Source organism: Equus caballus, chromosome 1 (assembly GCF_041296265.1).
Source record: "Equus caballus isolate H_3958 breed thoroughbred chromosome 1, TB-T2T, whole genome shotgun sequence".
NCBI lineage: Eukaryota > Metazoa > Chordata > Mammalia > Perissodactyla > Equidae > Equus > Equus caballus.
The window spans coordinates 60,411,990-60,438,875 of NC_091684.1; the positions used below are offsets into that span (position 1 = coordinate 60,411,990).

Below are 26,886 nucleotides of genomic sequence, written 5' to 3' on the forward strand. Positions count from 1 at the left end.
TGTTCCCCCAAAGGACATTTCCCAGAGACATTAGCCTTTAGCAAATTAAGGTAAGGAGTTTGAACAAAACCCCAACCCTTGTCATCTGCTTACATTTGAGGAAGTGGCCATAGAGGTGTCTAGCAACTTGCTCAAGATCACACAGCAATTTAGAGGCAGAGCCCAGATTAGAACCCAAGATTCTTATCTTCTACTCTGTGACTCTTTTATGGGAAGGATCTGTATTCTGAACCTGCTTCCCCAACCCGAAGGGGATGCTTGTTTTTAGGGAAGCTTTTGCATGAACCCAGCCCCAGCCCAGCTCCGGGGCAATGCTGGAGGATCTCCAGCCCAGGTGGGGCTCAGGACCCGCGACCTCAGCACGCCTGTCTAACTCTGCCCTCCTCCCTGCCTCCCGTCTCTTTCAGACCAAGTCAGAGTTCACAGTGGAGTTCTCTGTCAGCGACCACCAAGGGGTGAGTGTCCCCAAGGCCCCTGCTGCCCTGGGAGGCATGTGGGTGGAGAGAGGCTGAGGCCAACACCAGTGCTGACTGCTTGCCCTTCTCTTGCCAGGTGATCACGCGGAAGGTGAACATCCAGGTCGGGGACGTGAATGACAACGCACCCACCTTTCACAATCAGCCCTACAGCGTCCGCATCCCTGAGGTAGGCGCTCTGGGGCCAGACTTGGGGCCCTTGGCGGCGACCTGCTGCGCCCGGGCCACCTGGGAGTAGGCTGAAGCTGGGCCAGGGCAGCTCCAGCTCTTCTCCTGCCTCCCCTCAGCCCAGGCTCCAGCCCTGGGCAGCTGACCAGCTCCCTGAGGGTGGGCCCATCACCTGGTGGAGGGGAGCTGGCAGCCTTGGACCTGAGCGCACCTGCCTCGGCTGAGCCCCAAAGCCAGCCCGAGTCAGGGATGGGACGGAGGTCGGGAGGTGCTGGCCCTCTTCTTGTCCTCTCACAGCCATGGTGGGCTTTGGTCTGGTGAGTGGACAGCCCCAGCCCTGGGCCTGCCTGCTTTGGCTGGAACAGGTCCCACCGGGACGCGGGAGCGTGTGGTTCCCGGAAGGGACTTTGCTTCCCCAGCCCCGCTGTCTCCCTGGCCCTCGGCTGCTTTGGGTCGGCTGTGTACGCTGAGTGTGTTTGCATGAGTGCATGTGTGTAAAACCAGGCCATTGCTGGTAATTGAGAAGTACAAATTATTGCATTACAAACGGTTCGTTAATAAGCTGGCTGCTGGCTCCCGATGGCAGCAGGGCTCTCATGGCGTGCTGCCCCTCTCCCCGGTGGCTGATGGCAGTCTTCTGGGCTGGCGGTCAGTGATTCAGAGACCTTGAAGGTGGTTGGGGAAGAGCTTCAAGCTGGTGTCCGTCAGGGCTGCCCGGGGGGCTCTGGGCCGGGCGGCAGGGGTGAAGGGTTGGGAATGATGGGGGAATCCGCCTGAGAGAGGCAGGCTGGCACCCTGGCGTTTGAGTTCCAGCCCCTTTATGTTATAAGTCATCGGGTCAGGAAGCTGAACGCGTCTTTAGAGGGTATCTATTCAGCTCGTAGATGAGAAAACTGAGGCTCAGTATGGGAGTGACTCGCCCAAGGTCACGCAGCTTTGACTCTGAGCCCATGGCTCCCCGGACAGCCTCAGGTTCCCTCAAGGATAGAGAGGCCTCATGCCCCCAAGTTTCTGTTCCTGGCCCTCCTTACTCAGCTGTGAGCAGGGGTCTTGTGCTTGTGCTGACAGAGGGGAGTGAGGACAGATGTGTGGGTGGGGACCCACCTGAGGCTCCCCTGCCCTCTCCCTGCTGGGGGCACATAAGGAGAACAGCCCGCAGTCCCAAGCAGGGGCATGGCGCCCTGGGCTGTGGCCGGCGTGCCGGGACTGCAGCCTGGCTCTGGGCCCCTCTCATTTGGAAGTCTCCCTAATTTAATTAAGGGTCTCTACGTGCCAGCCTGCACTCCAGGCCCGGGCTCAGAAACCAAGGGCACGGCTCGGAGTTAATGAGCCTTGGACCCATTGCTCAGCTGCCATCCTGGCAGGCATGGCTGCCCTCGGCCTCCCCTCACAGGGGCAGAAGGCAGCAGCAATGGCAAGGGGACGAGGGGTCACATCCCTCCTCCACAGCCCTTGGGCCGGAGCCAGCCTTTTCCTCTCTCCCTTGCCAGGAGATGTGACCTCCAACACCGCCCTCTTGGAATCCCCCGGGATTCTCCAAAGGCCTCTGCCTCCAAGGAGAGAGCGTCTTCAGTCCTTCATTTATTTAACAAACATTTATTGAATGTCTGCCATGGGCTTGGCGCTGGGCCAGGCTCTCACTTCCCGGAGACCCGGGAGGCCAGAGGAATCCGCAATGACAGGAGCCAGAACTAGAGGCAAGAGACACAGGCCTAGCCCCTGCTTTGCTCCCAGATTGCTGGGTCCATTTGGGCATGACACTTAACGTCTCTGGGCCCTCGTCCTCCTTATCTAATAAAATCGGAAGACGGCAGAATAAGGTGGCCTGCCTCCTGCGCATCTGATGAGGAGAGGGTGGGCTGAGAGGGACCAGCTGCAAGGACACACAGTTCTTGGAGGAAGACCCGCATGGTTTACTTGCTCGCATGTAAACATCCCCAGGTCACTTCAGTGGCCTGATATTCGATGCCCTGCTCAGGGCTGCTCAGTGTGGCCAGTGGGGATGTGGTGTCAGCTGGATGGAAGCCGGGCCACTTCTGACCCCAGGTGGCTTGGCACTGACCAGCTGTGGCCTGGTGTGGTCACCTGAGCTAGAGCTTAGCTGCCTGGCTCAGTGCCCAGCTGTAGAACCCTCAAAGGGCCTACTGGCCCAAAATTGAGCCCAGGTCTCCGGCTTGCATTGAGGTCACCCTGGCACTCCCAGGCCTCTGCCCTTGAGAAGCATGAGTGAGTGGCTGAGGCCCTATGGATGTGAACAGGGTGAGAATGCAAATCAGAGAAACAGGGGCGCTGCAGACCCTGTGAGGCGTCAGTGCCGAGGGGTTGCCAGAGTGATCAGAGACACCTCGCAGGCTTCCTGGGGGAGGTGGGTTTCCAGTAGAATCCTGCCAAGGTGAGCAGTGGAGATCTTGTGTTGTGTGATGGGAAGAGAGAGACTGGAGGTCAAGACACCTGGGTTCTAGTCCTGGCTGTGCCAGGACTGGCTGGTCACTGCACCTCTGCTGCCTTGACTCCAACAGCCGTTAAACTAGGGGGCTTTATTATTTCCTGAGGGACTGGCTGCCTCATCCACTCTGCTCCTCTTTTGGTCACCTGCACGCTAACCCTTACCTTCCCAATCTCCACTCCCCCCCAGCCCTAGGGGCCCTGATAAGATTTGGGTCTGTTGTACCTGGTACCCAGGGATAGGCATAGGGAGCCAGTTACAGAAAGGCAAATTCTAGGTCTACATAAGGAAGAACTTCCTAGTAATGAGACCCACCCCACAATCTACTCCCCTGTCCTGCTGAGGATGTACTGTGCTCCCTGTCCCTGGAGTTATGCAAGCAGAAGCAGGAGAACTATGTGTTTCAGAAGCCATCCAGTACTGAGCGTTGGAGAAGTGATGAATCAGAGGGTCCCAAACATACCTCATCCGGATTTTCTGGGACTAGTTAGGATGTGTATTCTGCAGTCCTGCAATTCTGAGTCGGTAGTTTGGGTAGAGCCGGCCCCTGAAGCTGCATTTTTAATGACCTCCGCTGGTGACAGGGAGCCCTGGGGGTTGAGCCCTGCAGCCTCTCTGGCCCTCCCCACCAGAGGGTTGCTGAGAGGTGCTGGGCAGCCCGTCTTTGAGGAGAACTTTTAGCCCGTCCACAGCTGCCCGGAGACGTGACTCAGGGGCCCCCTGTCCTCAGGCCTGGAATCGGAGTGGGTGGGAAGCAGGTGGAGGCAGGCACTGCCCATTCCCGGGACATGCTCACTGCCCTGCCCCCACCCCCAGAGCCCCGCCCGAGAAGCCAGGCAGGTGTGTTTGGGTCTGTTCTCCGCGCCCCCCTCAAGCTGTTCTGCGTGTTATTGTCCATTGTATCAGGTGAAAGGCCCTGCAGTTCACTTGTCGAAGCCCTAACGAGGCAGCGTGGATGCTTTCAAGTCCGTAAAGAAAAGGGAAATCCTGCTAGAATTGGCAACTTAATTCACCAAGCTGCCTCGACAGACCTCATTAAGTCCCCTGTATTCATTTCGGGCTAATGGCTGTCATGCTGACTGCTGTTTGATTTGCTGTAATAGACTTTTATGGCGTTCCAATTTGCTCAGACGTGTTTGCCTGTGTCTGTGCCCAGCAGCGCTGCTCCAGCCCCTCCGTCCGTTAGGGGTACGTGCCCGCCTGGCTGACCTTCAGCACTGCCCCGTCCTGCCCTGCCCCCTCCCCCGGGCCCACCCCCTTAGCCCTCCACCTGTGTCCCAGCAGGTGACCCTGGGGCCCGGGTGTTTGGGCTGGAGGATGGTGTGAGGTTAGAAGTCAGATGGTGCCAGGTGGCTCCTGGGTTGAGGAGGGGCTCTGGAGTCTCGGGGATGGCCATGTCCTTGAAGTTCTGACAAGTTCAGCCTCCTTGGCTGGGCAGTCAAGGCTTTTATCATCTGGCCTCAACCTGCCTTTCCCAACTTATCTTCTGGTATTCCTCCACACCAATCCCCTGGTCAGCTAAGGGGTCGACTCAGTGCCTCCAGGTGTGTGTCTGTGTCCTCTCTTTTCTCTCCCTCTGACACACACACTGCATTGTTCTAGCTAGTACCTAACTCAATTCTGCCTGTCCTTCAAAGCTCAGATCGGATCCACCATGCCCTGCCAACCAGGGTTGTTTTAAATGAGCAGGATAAATATTCGTTGGACAGCTGTGGAACAGGGCCCAGGGATCCTAAGCTGACGTGGACATGCAGGGTAGAGAAAAAGTACTCTGCCGTTTGCCAGCTGTGCAGCTTTGGTTGGTGACTTAACCTCTCTGGACTTCAGTTTTCTCATCTCTAAGACTGGCAGCAGTATTTACCTTGTGGGGCCATGGTGAGAGCTACAATAATGCATGTAGGAAAAGCCCTTAGCCCAGTTTGTGGCCCATAGTATATTTGGTAAAATGCTGATGATTGAGACCAGGGTCTTTGTCCTCAAGGAAGGTAATTTTACAGAGAAAAAGACAAGTAAGTGGATATTTAACTACATATATGTGTATTAAATGCCATGGTAGCTTAGGGTGTGCAAAGTGGGATGCAAGCACTGTGGAAGGGGTGACCTGGTCTATACATGTGGGGCTATTTGTTTGGGACCTTAGAGGATGAGTAGGAGTTTGTTAGAGAAGGAGATTATAGTATCTCTGAATGTCGTGTGCTTTCTGAGATCCTTTGGCCTCTTTTCATATACTGGACTTCCCCAAAGAGAGAAGTGAACTCCGACCCCTGACCAGAGATTCTACTGAGGCAGGATGATGGCTGTGTGGGTATGTGTGTCCCTTACCTCATGGAAACAAAGCTGGGCTGGAGGTAGGCCCTTGGGTCCCTGCCCAGGCCTCAGTGACAGGCAAGTCCCACATAGATCTTTGTCGCCTCTGGCTTCAGGTGACCGGCTGTGAGTGTGGACGAGGCTGGAGGTGGGAAGCGGTGGAGCTGGGGAGAGATGACGGGCCTGAGAGATTGGGAGTCCTTGCCTGAGCCTCGAAGCTGGCTGGGGGCAGGGTCCTGGTCCTGGGTCCCACTCGGCCACACCGTCTCTCCGTGTCACTTAATGAGGACAGACAGAAGGTCCTCACTCCCTGTATCTCCGTGCTAGAGATGGGAAAGCAGGGAGGGGGGCATTCCTGGTGGTCACTTGTCAATGAAACAAAGCAAGTAATTAATTTCTATGATAATAATAATAACCGATGTTGTTGTTGAGAGCTTTCTATGTGCCCAACGCCATGCTTTCCGTGTCGCGGCTCACTGAGCCCTCCCCGCCACCTCCTGGGGTGGTCGCTCTGGTTATTCCCAGTCTTCAGACGTGAACACGGAAGTAGAGAGGTTGCATGGCTCCGCCAAAGCAAGTCAAGGATGGAGACAGGTCTGCTGTGTGATTTCGGGCAGGGAGCTTCAGTTCTAGTGCAAAACGGAAATGATTCCACCTGCCTCGCACAGTTGTGGTGAGGATTCAGGTCGACAGGATTGTGTGTGGGAAGAGCTTAGCACAGGGTCCACTGTAAGTGCGTGCCCAGGAAAGGTCATGGCCATAATTGTCTGTCCATCTGTCTCTCCCACCAGACGGAGCAGGCACAGAGCTTGGTCATCTGTGCGTCTGAGCATCCAGCGCAGGGCCTGGCCCGTGCACATGAACTTCACAAATGGGCTGGGCCCTGCTGCTCCCCCTGCCTCTTGGGCGGTTGGAAGGACAGCAGGAGCGTTTATGCAGAATGTGTTGCCCCAGCGGGGTGGTGAGAGGTCCTTTACTGCTCAAAGGGTGGGGTTGGGGGAGGAGCAGCCAGGCCTGCCGCTGGGCTGGGGAGGGCTCCCCGCACACACTCACACCTCATCTTCTTCCCAGGACACCCAGGAGCTCCTCGCTGGTGCTCACTGGTGCCTTCTGTTGCCTGCCGATCCATGAATCTGAGCCTGTATCATCCTCTGTGCTGTGGGCGTAGGTGGGGAGCCCCACAGTGGTGCCAGACAAGGCCCAGAGCATGCGGAGGTGGACTTGGCCAAAGTTATTAGCACCCGGGGGGCCTGACAGCAGTGCCCCCAGCTGTCCTCCTCGAGGAATGCCCATCAGACACTGAATGATTTATAAACTGCATCCTCAGGTTGCAGAGGTGGGGTGAGGAGGCTCCCACTGGCTAGTGCCTGCTGTTCCCCCTGAGGTGTCAGCTCTGCTCACAAGAGTGTCGTCTCCCACGCCAGGAGAGGCAGCCCCTTGACAGGCCGTATTAATTTATACCTCGGGGCCACAGTGCCCGGCAGCCCCCTCTGCATCCATAACCACTTGCCTATTGATCTGGGAGAAGGAGACCAATAAATCATTGCAGGGGCTCTGCATCCTGCTGGCCAGAGCCCGAGTGGTTTGTTGCAGCCAGGTGGCAGCCCCAGGCCCCATCTCTGCCCTCGGACAGCACCCTGAGGTCCTTGCGCTTTTCTGGTCTCCTGTTGTCGGCACAGTGACACCTGGAACCTCCTCGCTCCCAGCGGGCAGATGCCAAAGCCTGCAGCAGCCAGGGCAGGGCCTTTGGGCCTGTAGCAGTGGGGATACGCAGGTGTGCAAAGCAACAGGGCCGCCCGTTGCTACACAGTCTTGAGGCACTGACGGAATAAGGTGGTGGTGTGTGTGTGGGTGTACTTACTTAAGTACTGTCTTCTCCATATCCAAGGGTTTTCACTATCTTTCATTTGTCCTATGACAGCTCTGTAGTTGGGGAGAATTATTCTTCCCATTTTAGAGATGAGAGAAACTGTGGGCAAGACAAGCTCACTGACTTCCCCAAGCCCGCCAGAGTCAGGTGTGCTTGCAACTGGAGCCACAGTCTTGCTTTCTCACTTTTCAGCATCTCTACCTGTGTCTTTTTGCAGCATTGCCATGGCCTGCTTCTGATTTGCGGAAAGTGACAGGGATGAGGCCCTGATGCAGCCAGGATGGGGGAGACGAGCTGAGAACTCTGGGCTTCGTGCACAGGCTTGCCCCATCCAAGGCTGAGGGCTGTCACACATGCCCCATACGCAGGCTGCAGGGGTCCAGTGGAGAAGCTTTACCCAGGGCCCACTGCCCACTCTCTGCAGTGAGGGCCACCCTGATGGTCAGGACTCAGCCATGGTCTTAGGGATGCCCTTCCTTGTGACCTATAGGGTTGATGTGCCCCTAGAGGCAGCCTGCAAGAAGTCAGTCCCCAAATGTGCACACAACATTGTTCCTGAGAAATAGGAGACTCACTCACGTGGGTAGATGCCAGCCTGCTTCCCCTGCCTGCAGGGAAGGTGCAGCGTCTTCTCCTCTCACCTCTTTCTGGGTCGTAGGTGCCCAGGAAGGGAGAAATGGAGGCCCACAAAACCAGGGCCTGAAGAGCTTAGCCCAGCCACAACTTGGAGGCTCCTTTCTCCCTCCTCCAGCCCATGGGGTGAAGCCAAGTACTCTTGGTCCTCCATGACAACTGTGGCACCTCCTCCTTCCATGCCCGTGGGGGTGTGGCCAGGGCTGTGGGTGCCCTCCACCACCCTCAGCAAGAGGAAGGAGGACAGTGTGGGAGCAGGAGCAGGAAGGAGCCCAGATGTAATTAAAATTATTATTTTGTTTGAACGGTAATAATGTTCTTAATTACATCGGTTTCCTCGCCGATTCTAGCTGGGAGTCTTTGGGGGCCCATATAATTCTGTTGCAGTGACTGCAGGACCCTCTGCCATGAATACGAAGCAGGGGCCCGTGTGTGGAGCCAGCCCGCGTGCATTAGGGATTCTCCTGCACGTGCTGGGACAGCTTTACTGTGCCCCCCGCCCTTTAAATAAAGACCCTCTAAATGGAAGGAGATGATAGCTGCCTGCTAGGAGACGTTCCTGCTGCATTGTTGGGCTGTCAGCCTCGCGCCTGGAGTCCATCTGTTGTCTTTCATCTCCTTTCTCTTCAATGTTCTCCTCCTCACCGCCCCCCCCCCCCCCCCCGCCCTTGGGGCCTGCTGGAGGAGTGGTGCAGGTCTCCTGCCTGCACTCCTTTTCCTCCGGGTGGCGGGTCTCCTTAGACCCTGGGGAGGGCACAGTTTTAGGAAACTGAGGGTCGAAGAAGGCCCCATGCGCAGCCAGGGGCAGCTTTGGCTTTACTGCATCATGAGAACTTGTGCCCCACATGTGACATGGGGACCCTGATCCCTCCTGCAGCCCAGTGTGGTGGAGCCATGCGCACATAGGCTGTAACTCCAAATGGGAGGCCATGAGCAAGGTGTTAGCCTCTCAGAGCCTCAGTTTCCTCATCTATGGAATGGGGATACACTGGGTTGTTGTGCAAGTTCAGTGAGAGCCATGTAGGAAGCACCACACACAGAGTAGCTGACCGGTGTTCCCATTGTTAGGAAAAGTTCTCGGAGAACTTGGGGAAAGTTGCTTGGAAGTCCAAGGAGCTCACCTGGGAGGCTCGGTCGCTATGGACCGATTGGTGGATATTGGGGTGTGAGTGGTCAAGAAACTGACAGTCCAGTGGGAGACAGGAAAGTGTGGAAAACGTGAAACAAAGACATGGTAAGGAAAAAAAATGGAGACAGAGTCACCTAGAAATAACTAGTTAGGCCGAGAGCATTCCAAATAGACTCCTTGAAACCAGCACCAGAGGGACCGTCAAGGTGGCTTAATCCAACCACGTGTTCTGTAGAGGTCAACAAAGCCAGAGAGGGCAAAAGATTTGCCCAAGGTCACCCAGTAGATCAGTGGCAAACTCCAGAAGACCTAAGGTCTCTGGGGAAGATGCTCAGGGAAACAGTTTCAAAGAACCCAGGACAAGACTGAGCCCATCCCTGGGCCGGAGGCGCAGCGCTGTGTGCCCCGGGGGGCCTGGATGTCCAGGGCCGGGCTGGACTCGTGCAGCCGCAGGCCCCAGAGCAGTGACCCCACGGGCTGCCTTCCCCCTGCAGAGTCGACTCCCGACCAGCGCGCCACATTGTTTCTCGTTTTCTTGGGACTCTGGGATTTTGTCTCAGTCCCTCCACTTACCCTAACAAGTTTGAATATTGTCACAACAGCTTGGGGACAGGCCTGGCCGCCCCCGTGACATTGAGGTTCCCCCACCATAGGCCTGTTTTGATGTGTTTGCAGGCTGCCTGACTCACCTTGTTTTCTACCAGGAGAGGAAAACAGGAGAGAGAGAGAGAGAGTTCTTGGTTGATGGAATTATTATAATTTCTCTGATTCCTTAGCAGCCTTTAATTACTTTGCAACTTTGTGGCGCTGGCTGGAAGCCGGGAGGGGCCGGGCTCTCCCTCTTTATAATAACTTAAGTGGAAGCCTCCTGTCCATCTGTGAAAAGCCTGCTCTTCCCTCCGAGGCGATAATGCGGCCGAGAGATTTCACCCGGCGCGTAATAACTGGGTACAGCGTAATTGTCCCCGCTCACTGTCTTCATCCTCCATCGGCAGCCCACCTCCCAGGCACAAAGGGCTGCCCGCCGCGAAGAGCCAGACGCTGGTCACGTCCTTGTCCAGGAGGGTCACAAGCTCAGGCTGGTTCCCCTCGCAGTCCTGCCTCCAAGAGGGGAAAAGGGCGTGGAGGCCTTTTCTACCAACCCCTCCCCTCTAAATGTCTCAGCCCTGCCTCCCACCATTCCCTACACAAGCCCTGCCCTGCGGTTGAGAAATCCTCCCCAGCCACATGAGGCTTTAAGCTCCAGGCTCTCCTGTCCTTCCTGCCTTCCATCCTCACTACAAGTGGTCGCTTTCCTGCCGCCCGGCCTTTCTTCCTGCTGTGCTCTCTCCGGATGCTCTCCCCAAGCCCGCTGCACCATCATCCTTCCCGCCATGCGGCAAACCCCACTCTTCTTTCCTCTGGGCAGCCCAGCTGGGGTCTGGGGAAGGTTTGTCCTCTCTGTCCCCATTTTACAGATAAGCAAGCCAGGTGTCAGAGAAGCCAGAAGACTTGCCTGAGTTACACCCTTTGGAAGTGACCAGCTGGGGTCTGATCCTGGCTCTTCACTCGGTCTTCTCTGTACTGGACTTGGAGGCACAGGCCTCTCATAGTTCCTGCGCTTGGACTTGCTCCTTACACCCACTCCATCCATTGTGGCTTCTAAACCCCAGTCTGGGACCAGCCTCTGCCTCCTGACCTCAGCCTGACCCTTCCTTCTTGGGGCGACCCCAGGCCCCTGCTGTGGGTAAGAGAAGCCAACCAGACCCAGGTCCGGGTGCTGAGCCTCCCTCGGGCCAGCTCAGCAGTGGGCAACCCCTGCTGTCTCAGTCTCCTGTCTGTGCGCTCTGTGAGTTACGGTGGGGCGAGCTCTCACCTGGAGGGGGCGGGAGCCCCACCGCCTGTGTCTGGGAGACTTGGGTGAGTCGCTTCCCCTTCCAGGGCTCAGTTTGCTTCTCTGTTAAATGGGACTGGTGGTCCTGGGCCTGTCCACAGGACCGGGGCAAGGGCAGGACAGAAAGGAAGGCTTTGAGCTTAAAGCCTCATGCAAATGGGACAGATTAACCCCTGGAGTATTTTCTCCAACACCCCCTACACCCCGCCTTCGAGAGTTTTCTTTTCTTTTCTTGAGTCTATGTATTGCTTAAACATACCCATAGAGAAGAGGACAGTCACAGGCATTCAGCTTTACGAGTGATGGCAAAGTGAACACCTGTGAGTTGCCACACCTGTGTCAAGAAACAGCCCCTCTCCCTCCCTCCAGAGGGTGACTGCTATCCTGGCCTCTAGCTGCATGGATTGCTTTGGCCTATTTTCATTTTGTTGTATACATTCTGTTAGGTTTTATCATCACTTAAGCCCCTGGAACAGGCAGCCAGCCCCTTCTTGGAAGCCCTTCCCACAGTGGTCAGTTAGAAGTTCGCCTCTCACATCTGGGAGTCCCTGGGAAGCTTCCCATCTCTGACAGGATGAGTGTGGTGCTGACGCAGGGTCCTGCTGCAAGGATGACGTGAGATGACGCCTCTGTGAGGTGCCGCCAACAGCCAGGGCATGGCGAGACTGGAGGGCCCAGCCCCGTGGGCGTCACCCCTAGACATCCTCCCTCTGGTGGGGGCCATCTCTGCAGGTGGATGTGGAGCTGCCCTGGTGCTGGGACAGGAGGCTGCGTCGGGGGAGGGGGATCCCTGAGAAGCTAAATAGAGTGGCTGAAACCTGGGTTGAAAGGATAGGGAAGGGAAAAAGGAGGAGGGTCCCTTTCCCCACACTGTCTCCTTCCATCCTCACAGCAGTCCTCCACATCGGTAAGAAAGGTATGAGTGTCCTCATGTTATATTTAGAGAATCGGGCCCAGAGAGGTTAAACGAATGCCCCAGGCCACACAGCTCGTCTCCGATTTTGTCGTCTTTGTACTGCCTCCAAAGCAAGTCCAAATGCGTTTTACCCCTGCGTGTCCACTCAGAGTTTGGAGTTTGCTGTAAGTCTGCCGCCTTCAGAGAGGCCAACCTTAAGTCTGGGGAAGGTGGCAGGAGGGCTCGGTTAGGAGGGGGTTCTTCTGAAGTTACCTTTGTCATGTTCCAGCACCTTCAGCTTCCCACAAAGCTGCAGCTCATATCAGCAACCCAATCTCAGGCCTGCACGGGAGAGCACAAAAATCTTTAAAGGCTTCTTAGCAGCTTGAAGTGATTGTTTGTTTGTTTTCCTTCTCTTGTCAGGGTTGGGCAGGGCCAGGGCGATGGGAGAAGAAGAATGAATTCTCCTAAAGCATTTCTTTCTCCCCATCTCCCCAAAACATCAGATCCCCAAACTCAGGGGCCACCAGATCTTTGAAAAAACAACAAAAAAACCCACCCAGCACAGCCCCAAAAATGGAGCTGGGGGGGAAATGCAACAGCAGCCATTGGGGCGGAAAGCCCTAAATGGTGTGGAAGTAATGTCTAAAGTGTGCTGGCGATTACAGACATTTCCACGGAGCCACGCTCAGGCTGCACGGGTCGGCGCCGGCAGCCGAGGGGAAAGAAAGAAAGAGGTGAGCAAGCCACAGAGACCCCGTTAACTGTTGCTGTGCCGAAGGGAGGGATGGGCAGGTCGCTGGTGAGGGCGGAAGGAGGCTAGAGAGGCTCACTCGTTCATTCTTCCATCCGTCCGTTCATTCAGTTGTACTGAGTCCCTGTGATGTGCAGGGGATGTCGCTAAAGCATCCCTGTGGTGTTCTGAGGATGGTGGCCAGAATCCCACAAGGCTGGCAGGGTCTGGCCCCGGCACCCTCCCCAGCCTCCCCTTGACTCTCTGCTTTACTGATCCTTCTTTCCAGTCCTTAGGGGCATTGTACCACTGGGTCTTTGCACGGCTCTTCTCTTGCCCCTTTTCATGAACTCCTACATCACCTGAGATCTTCAATCCCTGATTGATCCCTCTCCTTAGTGCAGAACAGATTCTTGTGTTCTGGGCCATTGGAGCATCATAGCTTTGATCTTGGAGTGTAATTCTTTGCTGACTTAGGGGACTGTCTGGTCACTGTTGGTCTCCTGCAGGAGACGGTGAGCTCCGTGAGCGCAGGGGCATGTCCATGTGGCCATCTTTCCACCACAGGATCCTCGGGATGTGGTGTCAGTGGGGACTCAGTGAAGATTTGCTGCATGACGCAGTTCATACCACTTGTCTCGGGGAGCTCCTCGTCCTCCCCTGCGGCCCACACCCTTTCAGAGAGCAGTTCCGTGAACCAGTCCTTGGTGTGCTCTGTCCCCAAGGCCCGCTGCTGAGGGCGGCTCAGAAGTGCCAGCCAGTTCCCCGGTGACGCCATTGGAGAAGGGCCGAGCCTGGTCTCGCCAGGGTTCATGGACAGCCAGCGGGAAATGAGGGACCTCACTCAGGGCTACTGGAAGAAAGGGTGTGGTCTAACGGGGCTGGGGAATGGTGGGCAGAAGAAGAGCCCCAAAGATGTCCATGTCCTAATCACAGAACCTGTGACTATGTGTCCTCACGTGGCAAAAGGGACTTGGCAGACGTGATTCAGTTATGGACCTTCATGTGGGGAGGTATCCTGGTGTATCTGTGTGGCCCTGTTGTAATCACAAGGGTCCTCCTGAGAGGGAGGTAGGTGGGTCAGAGGAGGTGTGACATTGGAAGCTGAGGTCAGAGAGAGATTCGAAGGTGTCATGCTGCTGGTCTGACCATGGAAGATGAGGCCATGAGCCACGGAAGGCAGGCGGCTCTAGAAGCTGGAAAGGGCACGGAAACAGATGCTCTCCTGGGGCCTCCAGGAGGAATGCAGCTCTGCCAACCCCTTGGTTTGAGCCCAGCAAGACCTGTTTTTGGATTTCTGGCCCCCAGAACTGGAGGATGATAAGTTTGTGTTGTGTTAGGCCACTTGGTCTGTAGTAATCTGTGACAGCAGCAACAGGAAACTGGACAGGGGTGCTTTGAAGGCAGAGCAGGAGGGGCATGATTCTACAATGAACCCCTCCAGCATCCCCAAACTTAAGTTCGCTTGCCCTTTAGTTTGGGGCCCTTCAGGCAGGAGGATTGGTGTACCCAGAGGTGGGCTGTCTGCACGTGGATGTGAGGCTGGTGGTTGTTGGGGAGCTCCACGAGGGCTGGCTGTGGGCAGAGGCACCCAGAGCTGGGGAGGGCAGCTGGCTGAGAAGGGGCCCTGCGGAAACCAGAGGGGTGAGGTGGGAGTGCCTGAGAGCCCAGAGCTGCCAGCTCGGGCCCCCACAGTGGGTGTGGAAAGAGGGAGGGCTCCCAGATGAGGGGGGCAGAGTCGTACTGGAAGGCTCATCCAAAAACAGCCGCCATGCTGCTGGGACCTCAGGACGACCTCCCCATTATATGGAGGAGGGTCGGTGGGCACCTGAGTGATGGAGACACCCCTGGGAATCCTGGCCTCTAGGTGCCAACCAGCCCAGAGAACAGAGAGGAGCCTCTGCTTGGCTTGCTGCAAGAGTGGTGATGGGGTGCACGAGCGCTGGTTCCAGTGCCTGACCCCACCCTCTTCACTCATTCATCACACATCGCCCAGTGCCTGCAGGATGCCAAGCCCATGCTGGGTGCTAGGGCCACAAGAGGAATGAGATGTGGTCCTTGGCCTCCAGGAGATCCTGGCTGGGCCCTGCTCACCCCCACTGGCACCTGTTAAAACAGGTTGGGAGGCCAATGCTTGAGGATCTGGGCACCTCCCACCCAAAGCTTGGCTGTCTGGATTGCTGAGGGTTGAGCTGGGTAGTTCACACATCCCAGCTTTTGTGCTATGGGGAAGCTAGGCCCTGACCCCTACCTGCGCTCTCCTAGCTCCCATGCCCCGGCCCTCTGGGGATTGTATCAATACCAAGCACGTCTCCCTCCAGGCAGGATTGGACAAACGAGCTCTAAGTGAGCTTGGTGAATTGGTTCTCTCTGCTCTGTCCCACCCCTCCACTGCTGGGCCCTGAAGCAGCCTGGGTTCACCCGTGGGCCTGCTCTCAGTGTGGGCTGGGGAGGCAGGGAGGGAGGGAGCAGGGCCTGGCTTGGGCTCCCTGTATCTGGGCTCCCTGTCTGCTTCTTTATATCTGAGGTGGGTGGGGACCCTGCAAGATAGAAAAGACCCTCCTAGAGGATTCAGGGGCATTACAGAGGGAGGGGCAGGGCTCAGGGCCAATAGAAGGCCTGGCACAGGCTCAGTGACCACTCCTTCCTCTGACCTCCCATTCCAGCTTCTGTTTAGATCACTTGTCTGCTACATGGGGCCTCCTGGTCCCAAGTTCCAGAATTCATGAATGGATGGAAGATGGCATCTGTATCTGATGATTCCTTGAACCCATAAGGTCCAGGGGTACTGGGCATAGGGAAAGTAATGAGTCACAGCAACAGTACCAATAATGGAGACTGCGCATTCACTTGTGTACTCTTTATAACCACTCTGTGGTGTAGGCACTGGGATTATCCCCATTTTTAAGATGGGGAACGTGAGGCTCAGAGAGGTCAAGTCGGTTGCTGAGCTGGGACATGAACCCAGTCAGTGCACTCCCAGTGCCCCCTCTGTTGATGGTGGGTCGAGAGGCTGGGCCGTGGAGGTGTTCGTGTCTTGCGTATCGAGTGCACGTGCCCTGCATACTCAGAGCCCAGCAGGCAGCAGGCCACTGGGAGGGGGTGCTAGGCTCCTCTGGCTGTGGCTCCCTCAGCTCTCCCGAGGTCTCCCCTCATCCCCCTCTCTCCAGCACAGTGCCCAGTGCCATGACCAGCACGGGACAGAGAGAGGGAGGGAGTGCCAGACACCACTCCCAGTCCTAGAGAGCCAGGCCAGGCAGCGTGTTCCTGGAGAGACGGCCCTCCCCAGCCCCCCGCCCCTGCACCAGTGCACGCTCGCATGCACACACCTCAGGCGTGACGTCCGCCCTGCCTCCTTCCGTCCTGTGTGTCTCCCTCACGGGTCAGCGCCCCGGAGTAGTAAATCATCAGCAAATCGGCCACAGCCAGTGGGAGGCCAGGAGGACACAGGGAGGGGATGCCGCCAGCAAGGCCATGAGCACTGAGCTGGCCAGGTGGACAAAAGCACAGCTGACTGGGTGAGAGCAGCCCAGCCTCCCACTCTAGGCCCTGCTCTGTAGCCCTCCAAGGCGGGACGTGGGGTGGTGCGCACGCGGAACACGCGTGCTCCCTGAGGATTCACTGAGCCTGCAGGATTAATGACTCTTGGGTATGTGCCCCGCGAGAACAGTTTTCACATGGGGACAGTCACTTCACCTGTAGGAGAGTGAAGATAAGCTTGTTGTCGCCTAGATTCTTGGTCTGGAGCAGGCCTCACCCCCTGCCCCCCATGGCAACAGTGCATCTTAAAGGAACACTGGACTGGGAGTCTTCCATATGTCTTTAGGCCTCTCCTTTCATCTCCTGGGCCTCAGTTTACCCACCTCTGCGGTGGGGTGAATAACCTTAGCTCTGGCTAGCTTCCTGGCTAGTCGGGGTTGTTATAAGCAACAGATGAGCCAATGATGAAATGACGTGTAAACTGAGACCCCCAGCTCCCCAGGTGGTGGCCCAACTGAATCATGCCTTCAGGCTCTGGCAGTGAGAGGGGTGTGGGTGGCATTCCTGCCCCCAGGAGGAGAAGGCAGAGCTAGTGTTGCGACAGAGAAGGCCGTCCTGGAGCGTGTCACTCTGCGGTGACTCTCTGGACTTGGGTCTCAATGTTCCCCCCCCGAGGTCGAGGGGCAGTGGTCCCAACAGTTGATGAGCAGAGGCCGGTGTGTGTTGGTAAACTGAGGCGGGCACCCCAGTGTGCTGTCTGTGCAGCTGATGCCTCGGCACAGGTCCCTTCCCACAGTCTCACCTGGAGGGCTGTCAGCGGGCAGGCCCGTCCCTTCTGCACGGCTGGCCTTGCAGCCAGCCTGCAGCAGACACGGCTTTTTTGTTTTTGGTTAAAAGGCCTCATTGGAGCGTTATGATATTGGAATGTGAAGGGTAATTGAGCTGAAAGCTATTCTCTTCCTGTGACCGCACGATAGGAGTGATTGAGGCGCCCGGGCTTGCGCACCAGCCTGGGAATCCTGATGAAAGGTCTGTGCTGAGATGGGGGTCGAGGGCCAGGGTGGAGCCAGGCCCCCAAAACCCTTGTTCTCCACCCTGGGGGCTCAGGCCTGTCCCACAATGTGCTCCCCTGGGACTCTGAGCTGCCAGGCCAGGCCTCCCCCCAGCTGGAACAGATACCAGGACCCCCTGCATGCTCCAGATAGGCAGAGGGTCTCCAGAGACAGAGCATGAGGAGGGGGCTGGGCGCTGGACTGACACAGCAGAACGGGCTACTGCCTGCCTCCTCACGGCTTTGTCTTCTAACAAGACACGTCTCCTGCCCCTACTCTGTACAGGGGTCTCTCTTCCCGTGTCCACCCTGCCTCTGCCAGTGTTTACACAACCCCAGTGTTTTCTGAGCCATTTTAATGCACATATGAGTCACCTGAGAATTTTGTTAAAATGCAGATCCTGAACCAGTAGGTCTGGGGTGGGGCCTGAGACTCTGTATTCCTACCCAGCTCCCGTGTGATGCCAGTACTGCTGGTCCTTCCACCTCACTTTGAGGAATAAGGTTCTAGGAAGCAGTCAGGGCCATGGGTCAAGCAAGAGTGACCCAGATTCTCAGTGCAGGGCCCAGCTGTGAGGAGACACCCAGGGTGACAATAGCCAGTTCCTGAGCAGTGCTGCCCTCTGTGGTTGTGCAGGTTGTACATTGAGCAAGAAGGAGAATGCTGGTGAAATCCAGCCCGAGCGCTGCTTGTGAAGCCATGTACCCTGGAGCTGGGTGGCTCTGCCTGGAGAAAGGAGCATATTTTTCTTGGCACAGAGGGGTAGTTTGCTCCCCAAGTACCCAGAGGGCAGTGTCCATTCTGAAAGAGCATGTTTTTCTAATCTTGCCCAAAGCCACCATACAGGCCTTGCCCCCAAACTTCAAGCTGTCATTCTGTGCCTGCTTCTGCATCCTCTCATTCCTCCTCCATCACCTGCCCAATCTCACAACTTCTCCTGGCAGAATATGGAAGTCCAAGGAGAAGGGCGGCTGGAGTGCATCATGCTCATTCTTCAAGACTCCGCTTCTGCCTTCGGTCACGCCAAGCAGCCTGGGTGGGGAGAGCAGGCTCAGGGCTTCCTGAGCCCCTGGAGCCTAAAAAACAGGCCCTTCCTGCCTCCTGCCCTCTCCTTGCCCGTGGAGCTCAGCCAGAGGTGTTAGGCCTGGACAGGCCCCTCTCTCCCAACCAGGGGTGGGGACCAGGTCTCCGGCAGGGAGGAAAGACATGCTCCCCCACCCAGCCTACACCCTCGCCAGCACACGCACACCCCCAAACTCAGTCTCTCCGCCTGGCCCGTTATTAATTGCCGTGCAGGCTGAGCTGAATGGGTCCCATTAATATGTGCTCCAGCAGCTCCGACGAGCCGGGCTTGTGCTGGGATGCCGCGGCTTATCTCTCTCCACCAGACTTTCCCTGCACGGGACTCTACTGGCGTTTAAGGAGCCCACCCCAGAGGCCTCTGGACCCATGTGCCAGGCCCACCCCTTCCCAGCTCCGCCCTGCCGGCTCCCAGCTGCGCCCAGGCCTTCCTCTCACCCCGCTGGTGCCTGAGGGCTGAGTGGGGGCCTCCCCACAGCACAGCCACTGCCACAGGACCGGCCTCTGCAGGCCACCATGGCGTTCCTACCCCTCCCCAGCCCGAAGTCAGCCCTGACTCCCCGCGTCCCTCAGCAGTGCTATGCCAAGGGCTGCGATGGTGCTGTCATTCTTCTCACCTGGTTGGCATCTCATCGGTAGGCAGGTGTGCGAGGGAGGGTCTCTGGTGATCTCACAGGTGGGTCATCTCCTCTCTTTCTTAAGCACCTACCTTCCTGACTGCCTCCCATCTCACACCCCCCGATTAGGGTTGGCATTCACAGCCCCTGTGACCATCAGAAGAGGGAGGAGTCCACATGCTCATTTCCCCACCTCTCTGTGCCACCAATGAATAGAGTAACATGCATGGTGAGTGCTTGTTGAACAGTTAATGTTTATCAAACGCGTCCCATGTGCCAGGACTATGCTCAGCACTTTATGGGCATCATTTCATTCTTAGACCACCTTGGCAAAGGTGTGTTCACTCTTCCCATTATGCAGATGAGGAAGCAGAGGCCCAGAGACGTTAAGTGATTGCCCAGGGTCACACAGCTGGCTAGAGGACACTACAATATGCATGGCAAATATAGTGCCTCTGTTTGGACACTGTCTTGTAACATGGAGCTCCAGCTCCCTGGGGTCATCCAGGACAAATTTAGGCATCTCTAAAGTGTAAGAGAATTCTGTCTATGTTGAACTACAGCATGCTTGCCTGCTACTTGCACCCCACTAAGCCAGGTTTACTGTGTGAGATGAGGCTCAGTCTGTGATGGGGCATCACGGGGGCTGGCCTGGGCTTGGACCCACCTCCTTGGGCCAGCAGGGTACAAGCTGACCACAGCTTGAGATTGGCTTGTAAGGAGCGAAGAGCCTCGGAGTGACCCCTTCTTCTCCAGGCCTTCCAGTGTGGGCCCTAGGGCTTCATCTCCTCCAGCTTGTTGCAGGGCAAACAGTTGATGCTCCCCTCCTCCTGGAGGTCCTAAGCTCAGTGTCCCCCGTTCAGGATTCTGAACCTCCTTTGTTGGGGTTCCCAGACTCCATTGGCACTAACACACTTCCAAAAATGTTGTATTTCTGCAATTCTAAGGCGCCCATTTGCCCCTCATTTTAAAATATATGAAACTGAGATTCATCTGAGTTAGTCACCTATAGCCTTTGTCTGCACAAATAGTGACCACACTCACCTCCCCAGAGTGTGACTGCCCTTGGCTGCTTAGCCCTGCTCCCTAGGAAGTGCCCAGGGCCCCAGCCCCTGGGAGTGTGGGCGTGGCTCAGCCCTCAGCCTAGGGGCGGAGCCAGGCTGAGTAGGCGTGGGGAGCTGAGGCAGGGCTGAGGACCAGGGAGCCCCCAAAAGCAATTGCCGCCCTGATCACCTTAGCCATAGACGACACCCACATTCGGCACTTCCTGTGCGGGCAGGAAGTGCTGACATTTTAACTGCTATACTTGGCCTCCTTCAGCATTAGCATAGTACTTCAGCATCAGCCCCTTTGGGCAGAGATTTTCCTCATCCTCTGACCTCTGAGTGTGCAGGTCAGAGCCAAGGAAGGGAACAGCAGTGTTAATTTCTGCATTTTGCTCCCAAGTTCAGTTTTCTAAGGAGTTGAAGAGTTTTGGACTGGAAGAAATATTTATCACTCTTCTTCAGAAGACCCTTAGTCCTCAGGGAAACTGCTAACCAGCCCCTCCCAGAAAGGGGGAGTCCCTCTGAGAGACCCCTGATGGCCACATGAAAAGGCAGAAGAACCTGCTTGGGAGGCTGGCCGAGACCCCTCCAGGGGCAGGAGACTGGAGGAGCTGAGTAACTTGAGGCATCAGGACTTTTGGAGGGAGGCCAGGCGTCCCTCCCTCCCCCACCCCAGCCCTTCCCAGAAGTCCTCAGGCAAGAAGGCTCTAATTGATGAACTTGTTCCTCTGTAGCTGTCACACGTCTTCAGTTCATTACAGCCCCATCTGCCTCTCACTGAGGCTGCTCTCCTGCCAGCCTCCTGGCTGCGTCTGAGGGAGAGAGCACAGCAACAAGAGCAGCTGGGATCTGAGGCCTGCGATTATCTTGGAGAGTCCAATCAGGGTAGTGGCAGATCCTTCTGTAGGGGAACTGAGTGTCAGGACAGGGATGGTAGAGGGGGGCACCTCGAGGAGGCGGGTTAACCCTTCACATTCCAAATCTGGAGGCTGGGGCCCCAGCCAGGCACACCCCACTGGTGCAGCCCTGCCAATGGGCCCTGCCTGGGGTCCGCTTGGAACACCCTCAGGGGCTGGACGGAAACTCAGCCTGGCCCTTTGAATCCCCAACCTTGAGCCTTTCTTACACTAAGCGCTGGAGCTTTCAGCTTAGTAGTATTAAGTTTGATCACTAGCAAGTATTTTTAATTGTCATGTGTGCCCAGCACTGTATCTAGCACTGTGGGGTGTGATGCTCCCTGACGTGCTGGCATCTCCTGGGTGGGCTCCAGCTCTTCATAGAGCGTGCATCTCTGGTACTGCCTGACTCAGAGGACACACAGCGAATGTGTGAATGAATGAATGGGTACAGAGGCAGCATGATGTGCTCCAGAATCACAACACCCCTCTGATTCTTGTTCTGTCTCTGCCACCAGTCGAGTGACTTCGAGTGTCACTTTCTGTTGGACTTCAGCTTCCTCTTTTGCGCATTGAGGGTAATATTACTACCTTCCCGCCTCACAGGTTTAGGCCCTGCCATGCTGTATTTAGCCTTTGATTTTATAGGTAATAAATACAACAATACTTATTGGCTGCTGGGCTGTGAAAGACACACAAATGCCACATAGCCCTGCCCTCCAGGAGCCTCTAGTCTAATGAGGGAGATGTGGAGGAACCCACATAATCGTGAGCCCAAGCTGGCTGGACAGGACACATGCAGGGACCCACCGGGGCTGCAGAGGCTGAAAGACACTTAGTTGGGGAGCAGCCTTCACACCCTGCTGAATGGGCTGAGATGGAGAAGGGCAGCCTGGTGGGGGAGTGGCAGCACAAGGAAAGGCATGGAGGCTAGAAAGGGCCTGGTGTGCTTGGGGAGCAGTAAGAAGAGGGTGCTGGAACAGGCCCGGTGGACGTAAGGTAAAAACTTACGTTGATTGGAACCAAAATACTCCAGTTAGTGGCGTCGACTTTCTCCTCTCAGGCAGTGGAGGGGGTGGAGGGCTCTGGGGCCGGGGGAGGACGCAGTCATTGCTGAGTTTTTGGGAAGGATCTCTGGTGGCTGCAGAAAGGATGGGTGGGGGTGGCAGAGTGAGGCGTGCACATATTCTCTGCTCCCACCCCACCGTTGTCACAAACTGTCTAAATCTATAACTCCCTGTTTTAGAAAAGGCATCTTGTCCCGTTTCCTGTTTCTCTGCATGATTTTTTCCTGAGTTTTCAGAAAGCGTCTCTTTTGAGGCTCCCACTGTCCCTTCCTCATTCCCGGCCAGGCTCTGAATTTTAACCATTCTATTTTCTTTACCGATTTTATGATAAACAGCCCAGTGTTTTCCGACATCTTTCCTAAGTGTGTCAGGCTGTGCCTCGAGGCACTGATGCGTCCCTTCACTCTGAGATGCCCAGTCTCATCCCCACCCGGATACGTGACTGTCCCCAGATCCCACTGTTTCCTTCCAAGTGGCCGGCATGTCTCCAGCCCACTCCAGATCCATAAAATTTGAGGGTGAGTGTTCATCATCTCAGGCTGAATCGGGGTCATGCCGCCTGATAAGCCAGCCCATGAAACAGGCCCCCCTTAACTCAACCAAGGCACATCTGTCCTGATTTTTTGCATTTTCCCTGTCATTTCCACATCTGGAAGGACTGGCTTCCCCTAGCAACCACCGAGTGCCCTCACTCTGCTGAGCAGAACTTTCCATCGACAAGGACTCCCCCAGCCCCGGCTTGGCGTGGACCTGCCCCAATTCAGTCTTCTGTTGCTGACACAGAAACAAGTCTGTTTAACCGTTCTGAGATACTTTGTTGCATTGTCTCTCATTCCTCGTGTTCAGAAGAGTCTTGCCAGCTTGACAAGCATGCCCATTTTCATTTCCCCCAAATGCTGCCACCACCAGGCACATCAGAACCAATGGTTAAACTCATCCGATGGCCAGAGCCCGTTCCCTGAAACAGTAGACCCAGTTGACATTTGAAGGGTCTTTCCCCTGCCCTGACCTCCAGGTCCGTGGGCTGTGTTCTGAGGGTGGTAATCGCCACTATGATGGATGCCAAGGGGTGGGCAGGTATCGACACCACCACAGGCTGCTTTACTCAGGACCACGGAGAGGCTTGTGGATCTATGGGATTCATTTTTGCTTTAAATTCCAGGATCCTGAAGTACACCCCCCACCCCCACCCCACCTGGACAGGCAGTGGGAAGAGGTCCCTTCAGCCGAGGCGAGGAAGCTGATAGTCCTTGGCCTGAAGTCTGAAGAGACCCCAGCTTCCTCTCCCCGCACGGCGGCCAGGGGAGGGCCCCGGCGGGGCTCACTCAGCTGCTGGCCCATGTGTTCTGAGGCTCTTCAGGGCAGCCTGGCTGGCTGCCTGCTCCATGCCCAATCTCTTCCATCCAGACTGCTCATTGCACTTTTTATGGCTTGGAGCTGGTGGTTTATGGACCAGGAGAAAGACAGCAGTAGAGCTGAAGGAAGGGCGGACTGGTCGGGGGCGGGGTGGATGGTGCTTATAACCTCTGGTTAAGCCCAACGACATTGGGTGAATTATGGCCCGTGTCTTGCTTTGTCCCCCTTTGCATTCCTGATCAGAGGATCGCCTTCTGCTGGGAGAGGGGTGAGCTCTGGTCCCCTCACACAGAATCAGCCCCTCCTGCCTTCCTGGGGCTCGTCTCAGGTGGCGAGGAGTCTTCAAAACCTCAGGCACCAGAGTCTGCTCATTTTTCAAGTTGACCCTGACTCACGAACGTTTTGGGGTTCATGGTATCATAGAAAGCTTTGCTCCACATCCTGGTAGCTGAAGAAAACTGCCCCACGTTGAGACCACTCAGTGGGTCTTAAGAAACAGGAAGAAAGTTCATTGATAGGCAGACACCCATCATAATGGGCTTTTACCATGTGGAGCTTTGTGGGGTAGGGTCTGACCTGTGTTCTGCCCAGTAGCAGAGTTTTGAGTGCTCCCCATACCCAATGGCACTGCCCTGAGGCTGGCTGCTGGAGGAGACAGACCCCTGATGGGAACCCCCAGGGCAGAGCTGGGGCCCACCCTCACCCATGTGCCCTGGGGATGGGGTGACTTATGCCAGGCAAGTGGCATCATAGCTCCACTTTGTGATCACCCAGAAGTGCTGACCAGGCAGCTCTGTGCATGTGGCATTGAGTTTGGTCACCGAGGAAAGTGCCCGTAACTGAAATAGATGTTGTCAGCCACAACAGTCAGTCAGGGAAATCACCGAGGAAGGGACACGCTCTTGGCTGAAGTTCTCAATCTGTGTGTCAGGGATTGGCTGCCCTGGGCTCCACACTGCTGCGTATCAGAGGGCAAGCAGGACACCTCCCCTTGGCCTTGGCGTTGTCCCTGCCCTCAGGCAGCACACATTCCCCTCACAGGAAAGAGAATCTGAAACAGAGGGACTTCCTGGGGACAGGGAGATGGGGAAGGGTTGCTTTGTGGGGTTCAGGCTGTGGGCGCTGATGGGGAGACGGAGGCTGGGGAGACCTTTGAGGGCTCAAGGGGCAGAACGGCCCCCGTGGAAGGAGGACTTGAGGCACCCTTGAGCGTGGGGTGAGGTCTGGGCAGATGTGAGGTGATGAAGGGGCACATTCTAGGAAGTGGGCAGAGGAGCGGAGGTGAGGAGAGTGTGATAGGGTTGGGGCTGCTGTGACTGAATCAGAGAAGGCGTTGGGGGAAGAGGGAGGGGTGGGCTGGAACCAATGGAAGGGACAGACCGGGAGCTTTGAGAGGCATGCAGAGCCTTTGCCTTCTGTGCGGTGGAAATAGCGAGCCTCTCAAAGTTTTGGAGTGATGGCAGGACATGATGAGAGTGGGGGAGGGCGACTACGATGAAACAGGAAATGAGCGGGCAAGGCTGGGCTTTGGACTGCGGCCTGAGTCTGCAGTGGGGCTGGAGACTCACTTTTGGGTGGGGCAGAGGTGAAGACACTGGGTCGTGGAAATCCACCATGATAATCAGTCCACAGTCCTTCTGTTCCATCCAGACCCAAAAGGTGTCAGTGGGGTAAGCTGAGTGTGTCATGTGGTGGGGGAAAGGCCTTCAGAAGAGAGCGTCACAGTGAGGCAGAGAGGCTGGCCACATGTCTGAGCTGCTAGAAGGGGCCCATCAGAGCTCAATGGGGTGACTGAGGGGCAGGGAGACCCTCAAACACAAAAGGACAAGGATCTCAGCCATGCTCCTCATACCACAGGAGGCCCCTGTTGTCCTGGAAGGAGGACAGTCTGGCTTATACAACTGGGACAAGAGTCAGGACTATTTGGAAATTTGTTTGCAAGGCTGCTCTTGAAGGTTCCATGTTCCACCGACACCGTGCACTTGACAGAACGGCCGCAGGAGCCAGTGCTGACCATCCGCTCCCACCCTTCACTCCCACCTTCCCAACTGCCACTCCATCCACAGCCAAGGGCCTGGCCGTGGGAGTAAGGGACAAGTGGCCACCCTTTGGGGCCAGGAGCCCCTATTCCCCAAGCGGAAGAGAGTAGCTCGATTCGCTAATTGAATAATGTGTGGAAGTAATGGGATTTCTCCAGAACCATCGGTTATGTTTCAGAGCCAAATCATAACGAGAAAGTCATTAGTAGTAATAAACACAGCAGAGAGGAGCCGTCAGGGGCCTGACAGAGGACGCAGTGGGGAGGGGAGCCATCCAGTCTGCATTTCCCTTAGCTAGCAGGATATCACCTCCCCACCACCCCCCCACCCCCCACCCCTGCTGAAAGAAGTCAAGATTCTTGAATGCACATTAATTCTAAGGGTTTCTCTCTGGTGTCGTGATGCCAAGGACAATGCAGCAAGGAATAGCTTTGCTGCTTCCAAGTGGTTCTTTATATTTCCTTAAAAACTGAGTGTTATCAAGCTAGTTTCCACATCCCGCCCCTTCTCATTCCGTGGTCCCAGAGGAGCCGGGAATGAATGAAGGTGTGTGCCCCGCCTGCCCAGGCCTCAGGCTTTGGCTCTGTTTCCTGCCCCTCCCATCAGTCTGGCTTTCCGTCCCCAAGCCCACCGCCAAAAAGATCCAGCTGAGGGCGGTCTCAGCCATTGATCCAGTTTCATCCCGAGGCCCCAAACTGACAGTGTCAGCCACCATATTAGGAGCCCTTACTGTGCACCGGTGCTGTGTTAACTGATTTCAAACATTGCTTCATTCTTTGTCTTGACTCTTTTGAGGTGATGATTTATTATCTTATTTCACAAATGAGGAGGCTGAGACCAAGAAAAACTTGTCAGTGACTCACATTCACTCGGCTGGTGTAGGGCAGAGCTGGGATTCAAACTGTGGTTTTCCCACCTCCCTCCCTACAAGGTAGGTGCCCAATAAATGTGTCAGTTAATTTCTCCCACAGCTGTCTTGAATATGATCCAGCAACCAGCGTTGTCCATATCACTGTGGCCGTTTTACAGATGGGAGTAACTGAGGCCCACAGTCAGGGCCAATATTAACCAGCAGGCAGGGAAAAAGACAAAGTCTGTACTCCTCCTGCCCCCACGCCCCCACGAGGTCTCCACTGGTCTTCTTGCTCAGGGAAGAGCAACTGAGAAAGTGGTGAGTTACTTTTCAAGTACACTAAGATTACCCTAAAACTGAACTTCTCACACCCTCCAGCATGTATTAATAACGTGCCACCAGGTCAACCAAGGAGCCGTGACAATGAGAGAATATTTCAGTCTGGTGCCTGGCTGTGGTTCCTGGTTTATTGTATGACCACCATCAACCTCCCAGAATTCTGGGGCTTTGACTGTCACTTCCCACTTGGGGAAACTGAGGCCCAGAAAAGAGAAATGACTTGTTGTTGGGCACATGATCGGCAGAGCCATTGGCCCCCCCCAAACCATTTCTCTTCCTGCTCCCCTGTCATGTCCGACATATTTTTTTCTGTTCCTCAGATTAATCTGATTTTGGCAAAACAGATAGAAGGCAAGTACGTCAAGACTGTCTCACGTGGAGGCAAGTATATTCTGGCAAATGAAAAGTGTGCAAGAACTGCCTTCTCCGCTGACACAGGGTGTGACAAACTCCCAGGAGTGACAATCAGTCATCACTGTTTGTGTTTTCTTTTCTTTAAATGAGCATGTTTGGGTTCTGTAAGTGCACCAG

At 55.8% G+C, this 26,886-nt stretch overlaps 1 protein-coding gene across 1 annotated transcript in view; it reads left to right on the forward strand.

Annotated features, from left to right (window-relative positions):
- The window catches only part of LOC138915047 (cadherin-23-like), a 315,540-nt gene that overhangs the window by 102,464 nt on the left and 186,190 nt on the right, over positions 1–26,886 (forward strand). Inside the window, exons 5-6 of the mRNA XM_070226845.1 lie at positions 408–455; positions 553–645. Of these exons, the coding sequence (XP_070082946.1) occupies positions 408–455; positions 553–645 (141 nt within the window). The remainder of the gene's footprint in view (positions 1–407; positions 456–552; positions 646–26,886) is intronic.